The 17,778-nt window shown below is 46.3% G+C and overlaps 1 protein-coding gene across 5 annotated transcripts in view; it reads left to right on the top strand.

The window, feature by feature from the left end:
* Nucleotides 1-17,778, top strand: part of CLEC16A (C-type lectin domain containing 16A) — a 96,609-nt gene that overhangs the window by 51,904 nt on the left and 26,927 nt on the right. For all 5 annotated transcript variants that reach the window (XR_004427790.1, XM_033167947.1, XM_033167944.1 and 2 more), the window contains 2 exons: nt 1,802-2,006; nt 4,048-4,215. Coding sequence is in view for 4 of the 5 variants with exons in the window: in XM_033167947.1 (XP_033023838.1) it covers nt 1,802-2,006; nt 4,048-4,215 (373 nt within the window). In the remaining variant the exon portion in view is untranslated. The remainder of the gene's footprint in view (nt 1-1,801; nt 2,007-4,047; nt 4,216-17,778) is intronic.

Genomic DNA, 17,778 nt, shown 5'->3' with positions numbered 1-17,778 from the left:
ATACAATACTGTTATTGGTCTGGGCTCAGCTTCCTGGGGCAATAGGCAGATTACTTCATTGAGGCTTGTCCCAGCAAAATTTATTTCCCAGTGGAATAATACCGGTAATAATAATAATAATAATAATAATAATAATAATAATAATAATAATAATTTATTTGTACCCCGCCCATCTGGCTGGGTCTCCCCAGCCACTCTGGGCGGCTTCCAACAAATATTAAAATACATTAAAATATCACGGATTAAAAACTTCCCTAAACAGGGCCGCCTTCAGGTATTTTCTAAATGTCAGGTAGTTGTTTATCTCTTTGACCTCTGGTGGGAGGGCGTTCCACAGGGTGGGCGCCACTACTGAGAAGGCCCCCTGCCTGATTCCCTGTAGCTTTGCTTCTCGCAGTGAGGGAACCGCCAGAAGGCCCTCGGCGCTGGATCTCAGTGTCCAAGCTGAACGATGGGGGTGGAGACGCTCCTTCAGGTATACAGGACTGAGGCCGTTTAGTGGGATTTATGTCAACCTTGTGTGACGCAGAACACGTGATTTAAATACTACTAGGGATACATTTTCAGAACAGGGTTCTGTGAGAAAGCATTGCTGCAATGTATGGAAGTTTCTTTCTGCCACACTTTCCTCCCTGTCAGAGTAATATTCATTGCTTTTGCTGCCTTGGCTACCTTAATGGAAAACTCTTCGTTTCACATAAGTTCATTAGTAACAATGAATGCCACAAATGCGACATCAGGCATCCTTGACAGTTTCAAAGCTTTGTTTACTAAACACATGTAAAAGGATTGTGCTAAATTAGAGCACTCTCCAGGGCATTAGAACAAATTTTCCAGTGCAAACTGGACATTTTCAGGTGCAAATTGGCCCAAATTGCGTAGGAAGATTTTCCAGGAAACCCACTGCACTGCATGCACTGCTTGACACCAGTTCTGACCCATGCAAAAGCTGCCCTCCCCCCCCCCCCGGCAGGGTCAGCTGTGAGTAATGTTCTGGAGGCAGCACAGACTCTGAGGAGAGCTGCCTATAAAAATGTACTGCAATGCTAGGAGGCTTCCTGGTAACATCATCTAGTGCAGATGTTGCTGGACTCCAGCTCCCATCAGCCTAGGTCAGCATGGCCAGCGCTCATGGACGATGGGATTTGTAGCATAACAACAGGGTCAAATGTTCCCCATCCCTCGTTTAGCAGATCCCAACGAAGCTGGCGGACCCATCTCTCACGGCTCAGTCAGCTGGACTTTGAGGAGCGGTTCCCACTCAGAAAATTTATTTTAACCCTAAGCATACTCAGCTGGGAGATAGACTGAACCCTAAGCATACTCAGCTGGGAGTCAGTGTCAGATGAGTCTTGGCCGCAACCTGAGCCTCCATGCTGGTTGAATCTGTGCCTGTGTTTTGGCAAGGACTCTCCTCGTCCTCAATGCCCCTTCCTCTAGGGAACCTGAAATGTGAAGCAGCAGCTTGATCCTGAGCCACACCACTCAGTCTGTCTAGTCCATCTACATTGAAAGATGCTGCTAGTCAAAGGCCTTCAAGGAGGGGGGTGTGTGTCTTACCCAGCCCTGCTATGGGAGACACTTGGAAATGGGACCCTGATCCCCTCCTACATTGAACATTTGGGACTCTGCCATCGAGCTGCAGTAGAGCCCACCCAGTTCTGGTCTCCCATACCTTGCTAGGCTCCAACTTTATCCTTGGGTGGGCATGGTGCTGTGATAAGAAACTGTGTCTAAATTCTATGTCTGCCATAAACATTCCTCTCCTCTCCTCTACCCCCCCCCTCCACCGCACCCCAAGGATATGCAGGTGACCGGTGTGGAAGACGACAGCCGTGCCCTGAATATCATCATTCACAAGCCAGCCTCCAGTCCCCATTCCAAGCCCTTCCCCATCCTTCAGGCCACCTTCATCTTTTCGGATCACATCCGTTGCATCATTGCGAAGCAGCGCTTGGCAAAGGGCCGCATCCAGGCTCGGCGTATGAAAATGCAAAGAATAGCAGGTAACCCGCTCTCTGGATAAACGTACCGTGTTTCCTTACCGCTCGTAAAGTTGCATTGCTTTACACCGGGGAAAGGGAACCTCAGGACCGGGGCCAAATGCGGCCCATCAGGCCCCTCTTCCTGGCCCTTGGGACTCTCCCTAGGTTACCCCTCTCACCAGCCCTTCTTTGCACCCTCATTGGGTGGGTGTGTGCCTGGCTGGAATACGTCATTGAACTCTGACCATGCTGCTTTGCTGCCTGGATGGAGGAGGATAGAAAGGGTTGGATGAGCAGAGACACGTTTCCTTGTAGGAAGGTAAAATTTACATTCATTGTTCCACCTGCTTTTGCTTCTGGCCTTGCGGACTCCGAAAGGTTGCACAGAAGAGAATGCTTTTGTAGGGATGAAAAAGGCTCATGATCCCTGATTTCCAGCTTGGTAACGGAAAACAAAACAAGTATTGTATATGAAAGGAGAACAATGTTGTGTACACAGTAAAAGTCTTTATTTTTAACAGCCATAGTAGTGCTCTGTTCATACCGGCAAGGTTAAGTTATTTACTCACATGCTGTTGCACAACTATGTTCACTTTAGTGGGATTCGCACAAGAGGACTGCCCAGTGAACTTTGAACCTGCTCCCCGCTTGCTGTACTGCCCTTAACAACCCCCAAATCTGCTGCCCGGCATTCAAAAAATGAAAACAGCAATAAACTTAAAGCAAAACATGTACCGTCATTCTACATGTCCATTAATTTCAATGGGCCTACTCTGAGTAGGACTAGCATGGGATATATGCTAGCATTGGATACAACGTTAACATCATGAGTTTTGTAAACTTCCAAAACGCTCAGCAATGATTCTCCAGTACCAAAAGACACTGCGAAATTGTCATCTTTCTCTCATCAAAAGTTGGCTTTTTCCAAAAATTTGTTCCCTCCCCATTATGTACTGTTTTGCTTGTTCTTGGCAATTGTCTTGTAGCAAAAGCAAGGGTGATGCGGGAAGCCTGTGTCCCTCCAGATGTACTTTTTGGCTGGCTCTAATTCCCGTCAGCTCGGGTCAGCATGGCTGGTGGTCAGGGATGAGCAGTGCTGTAGCCCATCTGCACCTGCAGACACCACATTCCCCATCCCTGACCGGAGTGAATTCTTCCCATCCAGTGTGATAATATCAAAACTCCCAATCCGTGGGAAAATGTGCAACAATCTGAATTCGGAGAATTGTCACAGCTGCAAGGACCATTCATTCATTCATTTATTTGTGAATCGCAACCTGAGGTGATTTACAAGGGAATAAAGCGTGTGAAACAGTTACGTATAGAAAAACAGTTAAAATACTTGCATACACAAAAGCAGTTAAGCTTGTTTTACAGATAGAAGCTTTAAAAACGGTTTAAAACAACAGCAGTGCGTACGTAAAACACATTGCAGATCCAGTGCGGAGATACCAACTGGGGGATAAAGATCTCCATTTAGAAAGCTTGTTACATTTTGGCAGCCCAGGGATAGGGAGTCTGTAGTCCTCCGGATGTTGTTGGACTGCAACTCCCATCATCCCTACCGTGTTTCCCCGAAAATAAGACACTGTCTTATATTTATTTTTCCTCAAGAAGACACACTATGGCTTATTTTCAGGGGATGTCTTATTTTTATTACGTCAGTATGGTATAGCAATCTACATTTATTCAAGTATAGTTAAGTCGTCTTCTTCTGGAACATCGCCATAACTCTCCAAACCCGCACCTCTCCGGTCACCTCCGAGCCTCCTTCCTGCTGGAGGAGCTGCCCTCCAGCTGCTGCCCATCTTCTTAACCACTCCGTGTTGGTACGTTATATAGCCACACCTATCCAGGGCCATCTTAAGGGCGCTGCCAGCGGGGCTGGAGCTGTTCCCGGGAGGCGCCACGTCCAGCCTCGCCTCTTCCTTGGCGCCCTCCAGAACTACGCCTATCACTATGTCTTATTTTCGGGAAAATGGGGTAGCCCCAGTTTTGACAAACTGAGGCTCCAGGTTCTTCAGCTGATGTAGATTTTGAAATGTGTCTCGTTTGAACCCAGCTCTCCTAGACCTTCCGGTCCAACCTTCAAACGAAGTGATGGGCTTTGGACACAGCTCAGCCTCTGCATCTCAGCACCTGCCGTTCCGGTTTTACGACCAAGCCCGACGTGGCAGCTGCGACCCTACCGTACAACGCTCCGTGTTTGCGTCTGTCGACAAAGTCCCAGGTAAGCCCTCCCTGGCTGGCACACTTTAAATAAGGTCCTCTGTCGTGAGATAATCAGCACAGTGAGAGAGAGAAGTTTGTGCCAATGCAGATTAGTGGAGTTGATTTCTCTTGCTGCTGCTGCAGAAAAATAATAATGATTAATATAATTTTAAACTCTAAAGCATTATAGAAATACAATGCGTTCCACACATGGCATTTATAAACCTGCAAGATAGGTGAGTAATGTGTTTCAGGTGGGAAAAACAGAGGCAGAAAGGGAGAACCTTGCCCATGACCATCCAAAGTTTATGCCAAAAGCGAGATTCAAATTCTGAGCATACTCCTTCATAGCTTATGCCAGCTTCGCCAATCTGGTGTCGTCCATGAACTTCAGCCAGCACAGTTTGAATGCTTTTCTTGATACTTTGAAGGAAGTGTATTGCAAGGCAATAAACGAAAGCTAGCTCTCATTGCCAGAAGGAAAGTCCCATCTTGATTTAGCACCTCTATGGTAGGATTGCAAGCCCCAACAATTAAACCAACTCAGCCTTTAGCTGAGTCCTTGACCAGATAAACCAATTAAAGCTTGCAGCCCTCACAAAAAAAAAAGATAGATTAAGTACTGAAGTTAGCCTGATTCAAACTCAGAACAGTTGAAGTTGTTTCCCCAAATCAGCTGCAAGTTGGCTGTGTTCATGTGTGTGTACCGAGCACATAGAGTCACAAAAAAAGGTTGAAAACAGTACATTTGCTTATAGAGGTCACAGCAGCCATTGTGTGGAAACTGTGCAACTCTGTGGTTCTCGGCTTTCTGCTTATTAAGTTACGACGGGGTGGAGCAACTTCTATCATCTATTTGTGATTTTTTGTTGTAGCCACCCTGAGACCTGCAGGTTTACAAATTTTAATAAATAATAATACATAATTCCTCAAAACCTTCTGGAGGCTGCCTGTCAGCAGTGAGTGGGGGCAGGTGCAAAAGCAGGTTGACCAAGGGGTGTGACTTTTAACCGTTTGCACAGTAGCCTACATTCCAGGTGTGCAAGTCGGCCACACACACGCCCTCTCCCCATCCTCCATCCAGGCATGTAAGGGGAATTGCCAGAACATTTCCCAGCCAGGGGAAAGCATTCAAAGAGAGTAACAAACGGGGTTGGCGGGGGGTTGCAGTCTAGGGAGAGGGGCACGCGGTGTGGGGGAGAATCTGAGGGGCCAGATAGAGAAGCCCAGAGACCCACATTTCCCTGCAAGCCTCTGGTTCTCCCACCCCTGGTTTAGGGTAAAACTTTGCCCTAAATCTTTAATGGTGACTGGGAACTGGCACAGATGAGGACGACATCCTGGCTGTGTTAAGACTTGCTGGGTTTCCTTGAAGTAATAACCTTTTTCTTTCCTCCTGTGTCAATCCACCTTTTGTTTTTGTTCCCTTTACGTGCAGAATTTGTACCTAGTGTTGTGCAGCTAATTTTATTTATGTTCTAATCCCATGCGTTCGTCTTCTGGTATCTCAAACCAGTAACCTCTCAAACCACATTTACTTGGGAGTTAGCCCCATTTACTTGCGCTTGAGGGGTGGGGAGTATGCCTAGGATAGCACTGTTAGACTTTCGCCCCATTGACACCTTGTTGAGTGTGTGTGTGTGTGTGAATGCGTTTAGGTTAATTGAGGTGCAGACATATGTTAGTAGATGTGGATATTGAGCAACTATACTGAGTGAATGAAATTCTGTGTTTTGGAGTTTGATATATTTTATTATTTATGGAGGTCGATGTTTCCCACACTGTATTCAATCTTTAATATATTACATAGTCTTTTTTTTTTTACTTTGTAAGCTGCTTAATTATCTTTTCTGATGAAAAGGGGTGCAATAATAATAATAATAATAATAAGTGCTCTTTTTATATTGTGTGTGAGTATGTGGGGTTGCTCGGCATAGATCCTGGATTTGCATCATTCTGTGGCAGTCCCTGTGTTTCCAATCTGTATTGCATCCTGGGCAGAGTAAAAGTTTTGTAAAGGCTGTTAGGTAGGCATGGCATTGAGAAAGCGGACAGAGAGAAGTTTTATCCTTCTCCCTTGATGTTAAGAGCCCAAGACCATCAAATGAAGCTGGTGGGAGATTCACGACAGACTAAAGGATGGAGTGCACACCTGAACTGTGGAATTCACTGCCACAAGATGTATGGAATTTGTTAAAATAATGGAGCATGTGGCTATTGATGGCTGCCAGCCCTGACTGCTGGCATTGGAGGCTGTTTGCCTCTGTCTCTGGGGACTGCAAGCAGAAGAGGGGTATTTTCTGATGTCCTGCTTGTGGGATTCCCAGAGGCCACTGGGAGTAGCTTTGGACTAAATAGGCCTTTGGTCTGATCCAGCAGGGCTTTTCCTCTTTAAGTTCCAATTTGTTTTGCAGAAGCGGTTTCAATGTCAGCATTGCTTCTAGGGAAGCCCTACCCTGAGCTAAGGTGGCACCTGGAGGAGTGATTTATACATGGTCACCCCAGTAGAAGGCCTGGTCCCTTTCTGTTCTGCTCTAGAAACATTTATTCAAGGACATGGGACTGAGAAGAGGGAGCCCATGCACCTTTCCCCAGCGATCGGTTTTACTCCTCAGGCCAAACCTGCAGGAGAGTAAGCCGGCAATTTGCACGCATTTAACTTGTGCACGTTCAGCTTTATGTGTGTGGCATAAAATAAAATTAAAAACTAAAAAGGGGGCAGGAAAAATGACTTTGGCAGTCCCACCCACCGTTGAACCCAACGGGTTTTGACTATACATGATTTTGGTTTTAGGCACGATCCCAGGAATGTAACCCGCGCCTAAGTTGCGGGCCTACTGTGTCATACATCCCACAAGTTGATCCTGCAGCAAACGTCTGAGTCACAGACTTGAGCTACGTTCCGGTGTGGCTGCTGTTTCAGGGCCTGCCTTGAGCCGAGAGACGCGCTGGTGTCAGGATACCCTCTGTCCCGCCAGATCCAATGTGTAGCGAGCTGTGTGCACTGTTAGCTTCTACTGGTTTCTTTCAGCAGAAGTGACTCTGGCCCTTTTTAGGAGGAGGAGTGCTGCATTAGCCAAAAATAAAAGTCAAGATTGCTGTTAACTTTTGTTCCGGCATTTGTATTCCACCTTGTCTCCAGTAAGCTCAAGGTGGTGTACATGCCGTGAAAGATCCCTGTAATGAGTTGAGCGTATATTTATATAATAATACTCAAACAAACAATGTATTTAATAATTTAAGAGCAAAAATGCTCAAGAAAAAATACTCCAAAGCTTTGTAAACTAATCCAAAAGAAAATTGATAACAAACTTTCCAAGAAAATTAATAACTCAACAAACTTTTCAAATAACTCCAAATGCCAAAAATAACTTACAAACAACCTTAACGAGTTTCCGGCTAAAAATCTTGTTTCACTGTTATGATCTATCAGTTTCCTCAGAAGGAGAAAAAAGAAATTGTGCTTGTATAACTCAAGATAGCTTACTGTATATACTTGAGTATAAGCCTAGTTTTTCAGCACATTTTTTTGCTGAAAAAGCTGCCCTCGGCTTATACTCGCGTGAGGCGGACGGTGGGGGCGGCGAGAAAGAAGCCCTTTCTCTCTGCTCGTGCCGTCACCCGCTCTCCCCAGTCAACCATTCCTTAAGAAGCGTACAAGAACGGCGGTTCTTTACTCTCCCCAGGCAGCTTGTTCCATTCTTGAACTGCTTGCATAAATGCAAACTTGGCAAAGGAGGAAGAGGAAGGAGCAGCCGAAAGGGCTGCTTTCGGGCTGCTCATTCATCCTCCTCCTCCTCCACAGCGGCAAAGGTGAACCGGCTTATAATCGAGTCAATAAGCTTTACCAGGTTTTTGTAGGAAAATTAGGTTCCTCGGTTTATATTTGGGTCGGCTTATACTCGGGTATATACGGTAGTTGCTATTAAATCTAGAGGGAGGATAAGAAACTTCAAACAAAAAGAACACTCCCAAATAGTGAGTGGTAATTATCCCAACTCAAAATTCTAATTTTGCTTTATCCCAAAGGTTAAAAACCTCAACTCAAGTTCGAAAACAAGCTCCATAGCTTGTGAAACATATGGACAAGGGGCTATGTAAGCTATCACAATCTCGTTATTACGAAGCTATTGCAAGCTATTTTTTCAGTGGTCTTCATGAATTGTAGAGATCGGAGACCTGGTCTCCCGGATCCACCTTCTGCTTCAGATTTGGGATGTAACTGGAACAGGAAGTGGCTATGTCCAGCCACAGTGAGGTCTGGCAGTTCCCCACCTGCAGCGGGTCTGCTAACCCTTCACCAAGGTCACCCCCCCTTCTTGCAGCATGCATCTCACCAGTTCTGCAACTGGCGACTTGGCACCTGCATTTTTGAAGCTCAGCTTCACCCTAGACTTTTATTTGCTCTGTGATTTCTAAACCCGTATTTCCTGATCTTTTCTCTATAGAGTGGTTTTTTTGTTGTTTTTTTGGAGGAGGAGAGTTGTGGCATGGTGTCCACTTGGCACTGCAGGAGGGGCAGTTCTGATATAGGCTTATTTGTACTGCTGCTTTCTGAACTAAGGCATGTACTTCTCAGCCCTGGGTGAAAGGCACTGACAGCATCAAACGTAATGTCTACGCTGCTGGCAAGTGCTCTTTGAGAGATAAATTAGTGTACCTAGCTGGTTAAGCCGTCAACTGAAGTCGTGAGTAATGTGACAGAGTGGAACCATGGAAAAAGTACAGAGCATGATAACTGGATGCAGAAAAATTGACTTCTTAAGAAGCGGGGTGGGGGTGGGGAGCACACGGGACAGCAGCTCTTAGGGCTTTACAGATATGCTTGAAAATGTGTGGGCAGTGTTTGCTGAAAGAAGCCAGAGAAGCAGCTGAATCATGATTTTGGTGAACTAAGTCGTAGCAGGTGGGGCGGGTGTCTTCAGTCTCTTTGCCTTTGCCTTGAGATTAGCAAAACCAGACGAAATGTATGCAAACTGAAAGCTGTGCAACTTTGCAGAGCTGATACAGGCGGCAGATTTCAGGTTTTTTTGTCCTGGCCCAGAACTTCAATGGTGTGTGTAATTTGCACATCACTTGTGCACAGCCCTGACAGCAATCAACAACCCGGTGCAGACCCTAACCTGCCTGGCCCAACAAAACATGATTTAGGGCTGGAAATAGGCAAGGTACAGTACTCTTGCACCTCTTTTCTCCTCCTCCTACTGCAGCCGAGCACTTTTCTCATTTGTTAAACCAAAGCTTTCCGTGTTATGTCCAAAGTGATAAACCATGGTTTTAGCCAGTGGTGGGTAACCTCCAATTTGCAGTCCTGCCTATTGGTTTATTGGTTTATTTATAAGCATTGATAAACGTCTCAATACTTCAAAAATCTCGTAAGTGGTCCTAAGTGAAAGAAGGTCCTAATTTGGCCCACGAGGACGTTTTCCGCAAATCACTTGCCACCTGCCAGTGTGTAAGAAGCAACAAGCCAGGACTTTGTTCAGTTGCTGAAGTGTTTTGCTCTGGATTTGCTCAAAGGTTTCCTCTATTAGCCTTTCAAAAGCGTGAGAGCTAAGCGTTGGCTTAAGGAAAATCCTGCGCATAAGACTCTCCGTGCCGCGTGGCGCATGCTTTGGCCCCATATGGGAAAGTGTGGTTTAGGAAGTCGTGCCAAGGTCCGAGCGGATTGATTACATGAGAGTAAATCTCTTTTGCAAGCAGGGGCACGAAGGAAGAAACTTCCCAAAAGTGACCACCACGCCCACCACCACGCCCACCACGCTCACCACCAACACTTCCGGCTTCCTTTCTGGAGGAAGAGATAGTCGAGACAACCCGCTGTTGATATTGTTGGAGGAATTCTGCAGAGTGGGAAGAATAAATAACCGTTCTTTAAAAAAAAAAAAAAAAAAAGCCTGACTGGAAAATTTGATATGTACCGGAGACTTGGAACAGTGAAAAGCACAGATTGCTTTTATTAAAGGAATTGGGCAGTGGATAAAATTGGTGGGGGTGGGGGGAAGAGGTTGGGTAAAGGCAGAGATTAGAAAATAAAGATATTGGGTTATAAATTGGAGGCTGGGGACAGGGACCAGTTGCAGAAAACATAGGATGTCTGCAACTGTCTACAAAACGATGGCACATTCTGCCTGCCCAATCATGTGTTCTGCCACTGAGCCATGGGTCCTAAGCATGGCATGGAGTCATTTGGCCCACACATTGTTGCCTGCTATGAATGCCTGCCGCTTTCCAACCCTCCGTCTTGTTTCCGAGCCCTGCTTCCGAGCCCCTCTTTAACCCTGCTGTTAACGACGCGGTGATTTTAAATTGTTCCGCTGTCCGCTTCAAGACATAGCAACTTGAAGATTGGCGGGGTGGGATGGGGTGAAATTATGTAACTAAATCTGCTACTTCGCAAGAATTTACCGAGCTGCCTGCCCGGCTGGGATACTTAAAACTATCCTCATTCTCATTAATTGTGATGGCGTTGCTTATAAAAGAAAACAATTTGAACAGGGTTGTGGCTGGGCCTGTTTTTTAAAATTGCAAACAGGAACCCTTTTTTTTTTGCGCTGGCAGCAGTGTTGCACAAGACTTCCACAGAAGTTATAAAAGCCACCATAATTTATCTGGCAGGTGCTTGTCAAAGTACCTTTGCACTGCCCAATCTCTGCACGATATCCAAATAAGCTCTTCCGAGGAAAAGCCGGACACGGACACAATGTTCTCTGTCTCTTTTGTGTAAGATAATAACAATTCCTGTTTCTCAATTAGCATTGCATGTCACTAGGTTTCATAACGCTTGGCTTTATGGTGTTAGGTTGTGGCGTGCTAATCACCTTTGAAGTTAACTGAAGTAGCTGCCTAAGTGGTCCGTGTGTTAACAGAGGTTTATTTTTCCTAGTACCCTGGAACCCGTCTGGGCTCAATCATAAACGAACAGTGCATTAACGTGGTATTTAGCAAAGCACTTATTGATCTGCCTGGGTAAAACGCAGAGGTTAATAGACAGTCAGGTCACCTGGCTCCAATTTTCTTTCTGCCTTTCTTGTGCAAGGCCACCATTAAAGAGCAGAAGATGGGCTGAGGCTGTCTTGAGTTGCTTGCTTTGGGACATACCTTACCCTGACACCATCATCTCACTTGGCTGTGGCCATTGCTTACTGATCTCCCGCCTGTCTTTGTTGCTGTTTGGTAACTGGGCAGCGGCACCAACTCAAAATTCCACTGAATCGTACAGGAAACGCTTTCATTGACTGCCTGGCAAAAATCGTCAATGGGAGTTTTTTCAGTGTCAGAGGAAGGTACATTTAGGCCAAAGCAGAGCAACGGGGGTAAGCGTGAAGTTGGATTGCAGTCATCATTCAGACAAATGGAAATGCCAGTCCTCTGTGGTGCAGGGAAAGGAGCGTTTAAGGGAAATGCTGTATTTTCCGTGTAGAAGACGATGCTTTTTGCAAAAAAATGAAATAAAATAGGCAAAATTGGGTGTTGTCTTATACACGGATAGTGAATGCAGAGGAGGGACGTGTGATTAATGGCAGCAGCAAGCAGGAGATTGGCAGCGGCAAGGCCTGCTGGCGATTGGCTGCGGCAATTGGGCAGGCGATTGGCGGCTGCGGCGAGGTTTGCAATCAACAGTGGCTGTGGCAAGCAAGTGGCAGTGGCGGGCAGGCGGGTGAGCGATTGGTGGAAGTGACCCCCCCCAAAAAAGCTAAACAACTTAATTTCTTAATTTTGGGTTTAAAAAAAATAGGAGTCGTCTTATACATGGAAAAATATGGTATGTTCTGCTGCTTCCAGACAGTTGCTGTTTTGCGGGTGGGATTCAGTCACCTACCAGCAAATTCCAACTGCCATTTAAAGTGGATCTGGCAGGCTTGTGCAACAAACCTGCTTCCAAAAAATAAACAGTAAAGTAAATCCCTGGAAAACACAGAGAAAAATGCACTGGAAAGTGGGAGGTAGGAATTGCTTTATGTGATGTCATATAACCACCCCTTAAATCCAGAATGAACCCTCCGCCAACAATTGCCGTCATATATCCTCCTCGGTATAGTTGTGCAAACAAATCAGGATCAATGCTTAATACTGAGGTTGTTGGGAAGCAACTTGTCCGGTGATGTGCATGAATGGAAGCGTTGAGTGGGCAGGCTCTCAGTTTCTGGGGCAGATCTTAGGGCAGTGCACTGCCAAAGACAAGGGTCTCCGTGTAGATGGTTCAGGATCTGTCCTTGGAGAGCCTGCCTCCGTAGGCTTGCAGCTGATAAGAATAATTGCGCTGGAGGAAACAAAGGATGCCTGAACTCCTTTTTGGAGAATCATGGTGCAGATCTCCCTGCTGAGAAGGATTCTGAACCATGTTTTATATTAGCCAAAAGCCGCCGAGCAGCTGTTTCAGTTCAAGGCTGCAAACTGGCACACCCCCTTTTTAAAGTTGATCTCTGCTTATGGGCCCCTCCTCAGATAGGAAGCAACAACTGTGCTTACCTACAAGCTGTCTCTGGTCCTGCAGATTCTGTCTCTCCCCCCCCCCCAATTGCTCTGGTGCTACTGAGACCTCCTTTTGGGACCTTTGCCCTGCACCTCATGGATGCACCAGCTAGGCTGCTGGGTGATGTTGTGCATGTTTCATCCACATAGCATCAGACTGTGGTGCTGTGGTCTAAACCACTGAGTCTCTTGGGCTTGCCAATCAGAAGGTCAGCGGTTCAAATCTGTGTGACAGGGTGAGCTCCTGTGGCTCTGTCCCAGCTTCTGCCAACCTAGCAGTTTGAAAGCACACCACTGCAAGTAGATAAATAGGTACCACTGCAGCAAGAAGGTAAACAGCGTTTCGGTGCGCTCTGGTTCTGTTCACAGTGTCCGTTGCGCCAGAAACGGTTTAGTCATGCTGGCCACATGGCCTGGAAAGCTGTCTGTGGACAAACGCTGGCTACCTCTGCCTGAAGCAAGATGAGCACCACACCCCATAGTCACCTTTGACTGGACTAACTGTCCAGGGGTCCTTTATCAGACTGTGAGCCACAATGAAGGTCGCAAAGATCAGCTATCCGAAGACTACTAGAAGATGTTCTAGAAGACAAGTCTGTTCCTGGAAGCAGTAAGAATAATCTGCAACAGGAGAGAGAATCTGTAAAAAAAACACCCAACACCACCACATACACAACCCAACTTAGAACCTTCCACATTCTGCATTCTTGGATGTTAAAAGTTGGTGCTGTCAAGATGATTGAATGCAGAGGACCAAGCTGGCATTTAGCGCAAGAGACCAGGAGATGCCCCCCCTTGGGCCCCCCTCCCATTCTTGTCAGTGAATGAACTCTTCTGAGAGTCAGCACCGCAGTGCATTTTTATGTGAGATTTAATAGGCAATTAGAGTAAAGTGATAAGGTCTAATTGCCTGCCATTAAATTTCTTGTTTTGAAAGCCGAGGGGGTGGGAGGGGGCATCACTTAAGCAGGAATTCTAGGGCCTGTTCCAACAGCATCTTGTGTCCCCGGGATGTGACTTCCAGAACTATTCTTGCAGAAGTTATTGCCTACAATGCAGCAGGGGAAGGGCACACGCACAGACGCCACCTTTGCTGAAGGGATCCTTGCAGAACGCACAAACCTTTCCTCCATCCCATCTGCCACTGGAGAACACTGGAGAGGGGGGCAACCTGAAACCCCTCTTCCGAATTTCAAGCAGTCTTTGGCCTTAAATTGATTTCATAAGAACGTAATAAGAAGCCTGCTGGATCACGCCAAACGGCCATGGAGCTGAGCATCCTGTTCTTACAGTGGCCATAAGTGGGACCTGAGAAAAACAGCATTCCCCCACTTGTGATTCCCAGGAAGTGGTATTCAGATGCATACTTTCTGCAGCAGTGGAGGTAAATTAAAAAATGGTGGTGATGGGTGAACAGGGGTTGGAAATTATTATCAGTACCATGACTAATATTGCTATTATTTTATTTTAAATTTCATACATGCCCTGGACCGCAAGGTCCCAGGGTGGGTTATGACAATTAAAAAAAAAACCACAGCAATAAAACCTGTTAATAAAACAAATGCCAATCAAAGGGAACAGAGTGGGGCCTAAAAATGTACAGGCAACTCCCCGCTTGCACAGGAGTTGCATTCTGGGTCATTGTGCGCTTGTGTGGAATCGCGTGGAATTGGAAACACAATGAAGGAGTCTGCAAATGCCTTGCTCTACCCCTGCCTGCCTCCATTCCGGCCTGTTAGTGATGTTTCAGTGATGCCTTTGTGACGTTTCCGTGCACATACCGGTTGCACCTAAAATGGGAGTTGCCTGTATGTCTCAAGTGTTGAAGGCCCGAGTAAAGAAGGGCCTATTCAGTATACCATGGAAGCTGTAAAATGAAAGTGCCAAATGTTGTAGTGGTTAAGAGTGGTAGACTCGTAATCTGGTGAACCGGGTTCGCATCCCCGCTCCTCCACATGCAGCTGATGGGTGACCTTGGGCTAGTCACACTTCTCTGAAGTCTCTCAGCCCCACTCGCCTCACAGAGTGTTTGTTATGGGGGAGGAAGGGAAAGGAGAATGTTAGCCGCTTTGAGACTCTTTCGGGTAGTGATAAAGCGGGATATCAAATCCAAACTCCTCTTCTTCTCAGCTTAGCCCCCCCCCCGCAGAGAATGCCATCTCCAGGGCTGGCAGCAACTCTTGAACTTCTGGGGGTTGTGCAGAACTACCAAGAAGGCCCCCTCTGCCAATCTTGAATGCCCAGGAGGGTCTGGAAGGCATCAGGCAGAGAGATGAAGAACATAGAATGGTGGTGGCTGGCGGAGCCCAAGAGAAAGAAATGGCAGAGCCTTTGTCCCCTTGTCCTAGCCCCAGCCAACCACTGAGGACTTGTGCCTGCCTGCTGCCTGCGATGCTCCCTAGTAGCCATGGGTAGGGAGGCAGGAGGGCTTTGCAGACTGGGGAGGCTGAGGTTTGTTCTGGCTGCTCAATATTTTTCTGTTGGGGTTTGTTGGTAGAGATTATCCCCACCCACTCCCTCCCTGATAGGCACAGTGGATGTTCCCAAGAGGAACGCGTCACTTCAGAAATATAGGCACCGGTAGATGTATGAATGAAAACCTCTTTGGCAGCCTTCCATCCCTTGTTCAGAAATGATTGTTGATACCTTAATAGAGCCAAGTCACAGGATTGTTGGGAAGCTTCTTTCAGCTTAAAAGCCTTGCAGCGCCTTTTAAAAGAGCCCTGTGAACGAGAATCTTTTTTTAAAAAAAATAAATAAATCTGGATGTCATTGATGACTGCCTTCCTCTGGGCTTGGGCAACCAAGGTTGGAAAAAAAATAGTTTATGAATGAGATAGCAGCAAGTGGCAGCTCCCTGCTGAATTTTGGTGGTTCCAGTCCCACTTGTAAAATACACATAGGGCTCTTCAGATCCTAAATGCTGCCTGGGGGGAAACTGCCAACTATTTACAGCCCTGCTTGAAAGAACTAATGCAGATCAGTCTGGTCAGTGATTAATTCCTCCCATCAAACTAGCAGTGTTGACTAATCAAGTACAAAACTAATGCGTTTTCAGGAAGGCGCCTAGCTCAGTGGTGGAACACATGCCTTCCAGGGGAAAGGTCCCAGGTACAACCTGTGGCATCTCCAGGTAGGACAGGCAGATACTTGCTGCCTGAAACCCTGGAGAGCTGCTGCCAGTCAGTGCAGACAATACTGAGCTAGGTGGACCAATGGTCTGGCTCAGTATAAGGCAGCTTCCTATGTCCCTAGGATGGAGTGAAAGCTTCCTATTTTTCTAGTGTGTGTGTGTGTGTGTGTGTGTGTGTGTGTATTACCTATTGGTTCTGGGTGCATCTTATACCTCTACTTTCCTTATTTTTCTCATTCCTTGTTTGTTTCCTCCAAGAGCTCTTTGACGGGAGAGGGAGCTCCCTCCCTCCATCATTCAGCAAACACCCAAGCTACTTTTGAAACCCGGTACTCACTTGCTCAGACAAATCCCCCCTCCTGCCAATGAGAGATTTGCCTTCTTGCAATATGTTGCTTACCATTCCAAGAAGGAGGTGGTTTGGAAGATGAATTGCTTTTGCCTTTGGACGGCCTTTGCCTTCTAAACCAGGGGTAGCCAGTGGGGTTGCTATAGATCTCGTCATCCCCGACTACTGGCTGTGCTCGAAGGGGCTAGTGGGAGTCGGAGGCCAAAAACATTGGGAGGCTACCGCCTTGGCTATCCCTGCTTTAAATCATGTGCAGCCCTTTGTCTTTGCATGGCTATCCCTGCTTTAAATCATGTGCAGCTCTTTGTCGTTCTGCTGCTCCAGAGAAGCGGACACGGAGCAATGGATTCAAACTACAAGAAAGAAGATTCCACCTAAACATTAGGAAGAACTTCCTGACAGTGAGAGCTCTTTGACAGTGGAATTTGCTGCCAAGGAGTGTGGTGGAGTCTCCTTCTTTGGAGGTCTTTAAGCGGAGTCTTGACGGCCATCTGTCAGGAATGCTTTGATGGTGTTTGCTGCTTGGCAGGGGGTTGGACTGGATGGCCCTTGTGGTCTCTTCCAACTCTAGGATTCTATGATTCTATGGTTAATGGTGAGAAAGGAGCTTCAAAAGTTTTGCAACGTGTGCTTTCATGTTTTGTTAATCCAGGTGTTGTCATTCCGTTCATCAATGTCTGCTGGTAATAGAACCAAAGCTGTTTCCTCCTTGCCGTATATTGTTTGAAAACGTTGAAAATGCTTTGTTCTGAGGTTTGAACTTCCTGCTCTCGAGGCTTTAGTGTGCTTCCAGTTCTTGGTTGAAACTCGGCCTCCTGTTACTGGTACCCTGTTGTCTAAAGATTCCCATTTGCCTTCCTGTAAATTGTTAGATAAATTTGCAGCTTGTACCTTTGCCAGGAATCACTACTTGGATTGTGTCATGACCTCAGAACTGCGCCTCATGAGAGAGAGAGAGAAGATCATACAAATGTTCACAATCATTGTGCATCCATTCATGGGAAAAATGCTGCCTGTGTTTTAATGCTCAGAATGCAAGGTGCTTGAGGGGAACAGAGTGTTTCCACCCTATTGAGTCACAAAGACACCCACATTGATCTGATTCATTATTATTTGGATTGATATTCCTCCCTATCCTGAGAGCTTAACAAACTTGTGAGCCTGTGGCTCTTCCAAAATAAGACCAGGCAAGTGAATTGCACATTTTCAAACAAAGCAATTGCTCTTGAAGGCATGGGTTTTTAAGGTAGAAAATAAATGATTTTTTTCCTCTTATGGGTCACTGACTGCTATGCTCTGGAAGCGGCAGGGTGGGGGTAGAAGTGTGAGTTGCGGTTTCCTTGCTCCTTCCCCAATTTTATGTGGCTTATTCTGATGAGAAACTGGCTCATCTTGGATGATCCAATCAACATTTGCATTGCTTCTTTCCTTATGTTTTCAAAGCACACCCCATACATCAGATAACGGCCCTGAAAGGTAGGCCACTAATAGCATTCCAAAGTTAATGATGTGGTTATGACGCTGAAAGTGTGTACCTTAGGCAACCTAGTGAGTTGTGTGGTTGTTTTTGAATTTCTTACCCACCTTTCACCATAAGAACCCCAGACGGATTGCAGCAATATTAA

The sequence above is a fragment of the Lacerta agilis genome, chromosome 13 (assembly GCF_009819535.1).
Source record: "Lacerta agilis isolate rLacAgi1 chromosome 13, rLacAgi1.pri, whole genome shotgun sequence".
Taxonomy (NCBI): domain Eukaryota; kingdom Metazoa; phylum Chordata; class Lepidosauria; order Squamata; family Lacertidae; genus Lacerta; species Lacerta agilis.
This window is presented reverse-complemented; position numbering and strand designations above follow the sequence as displayed.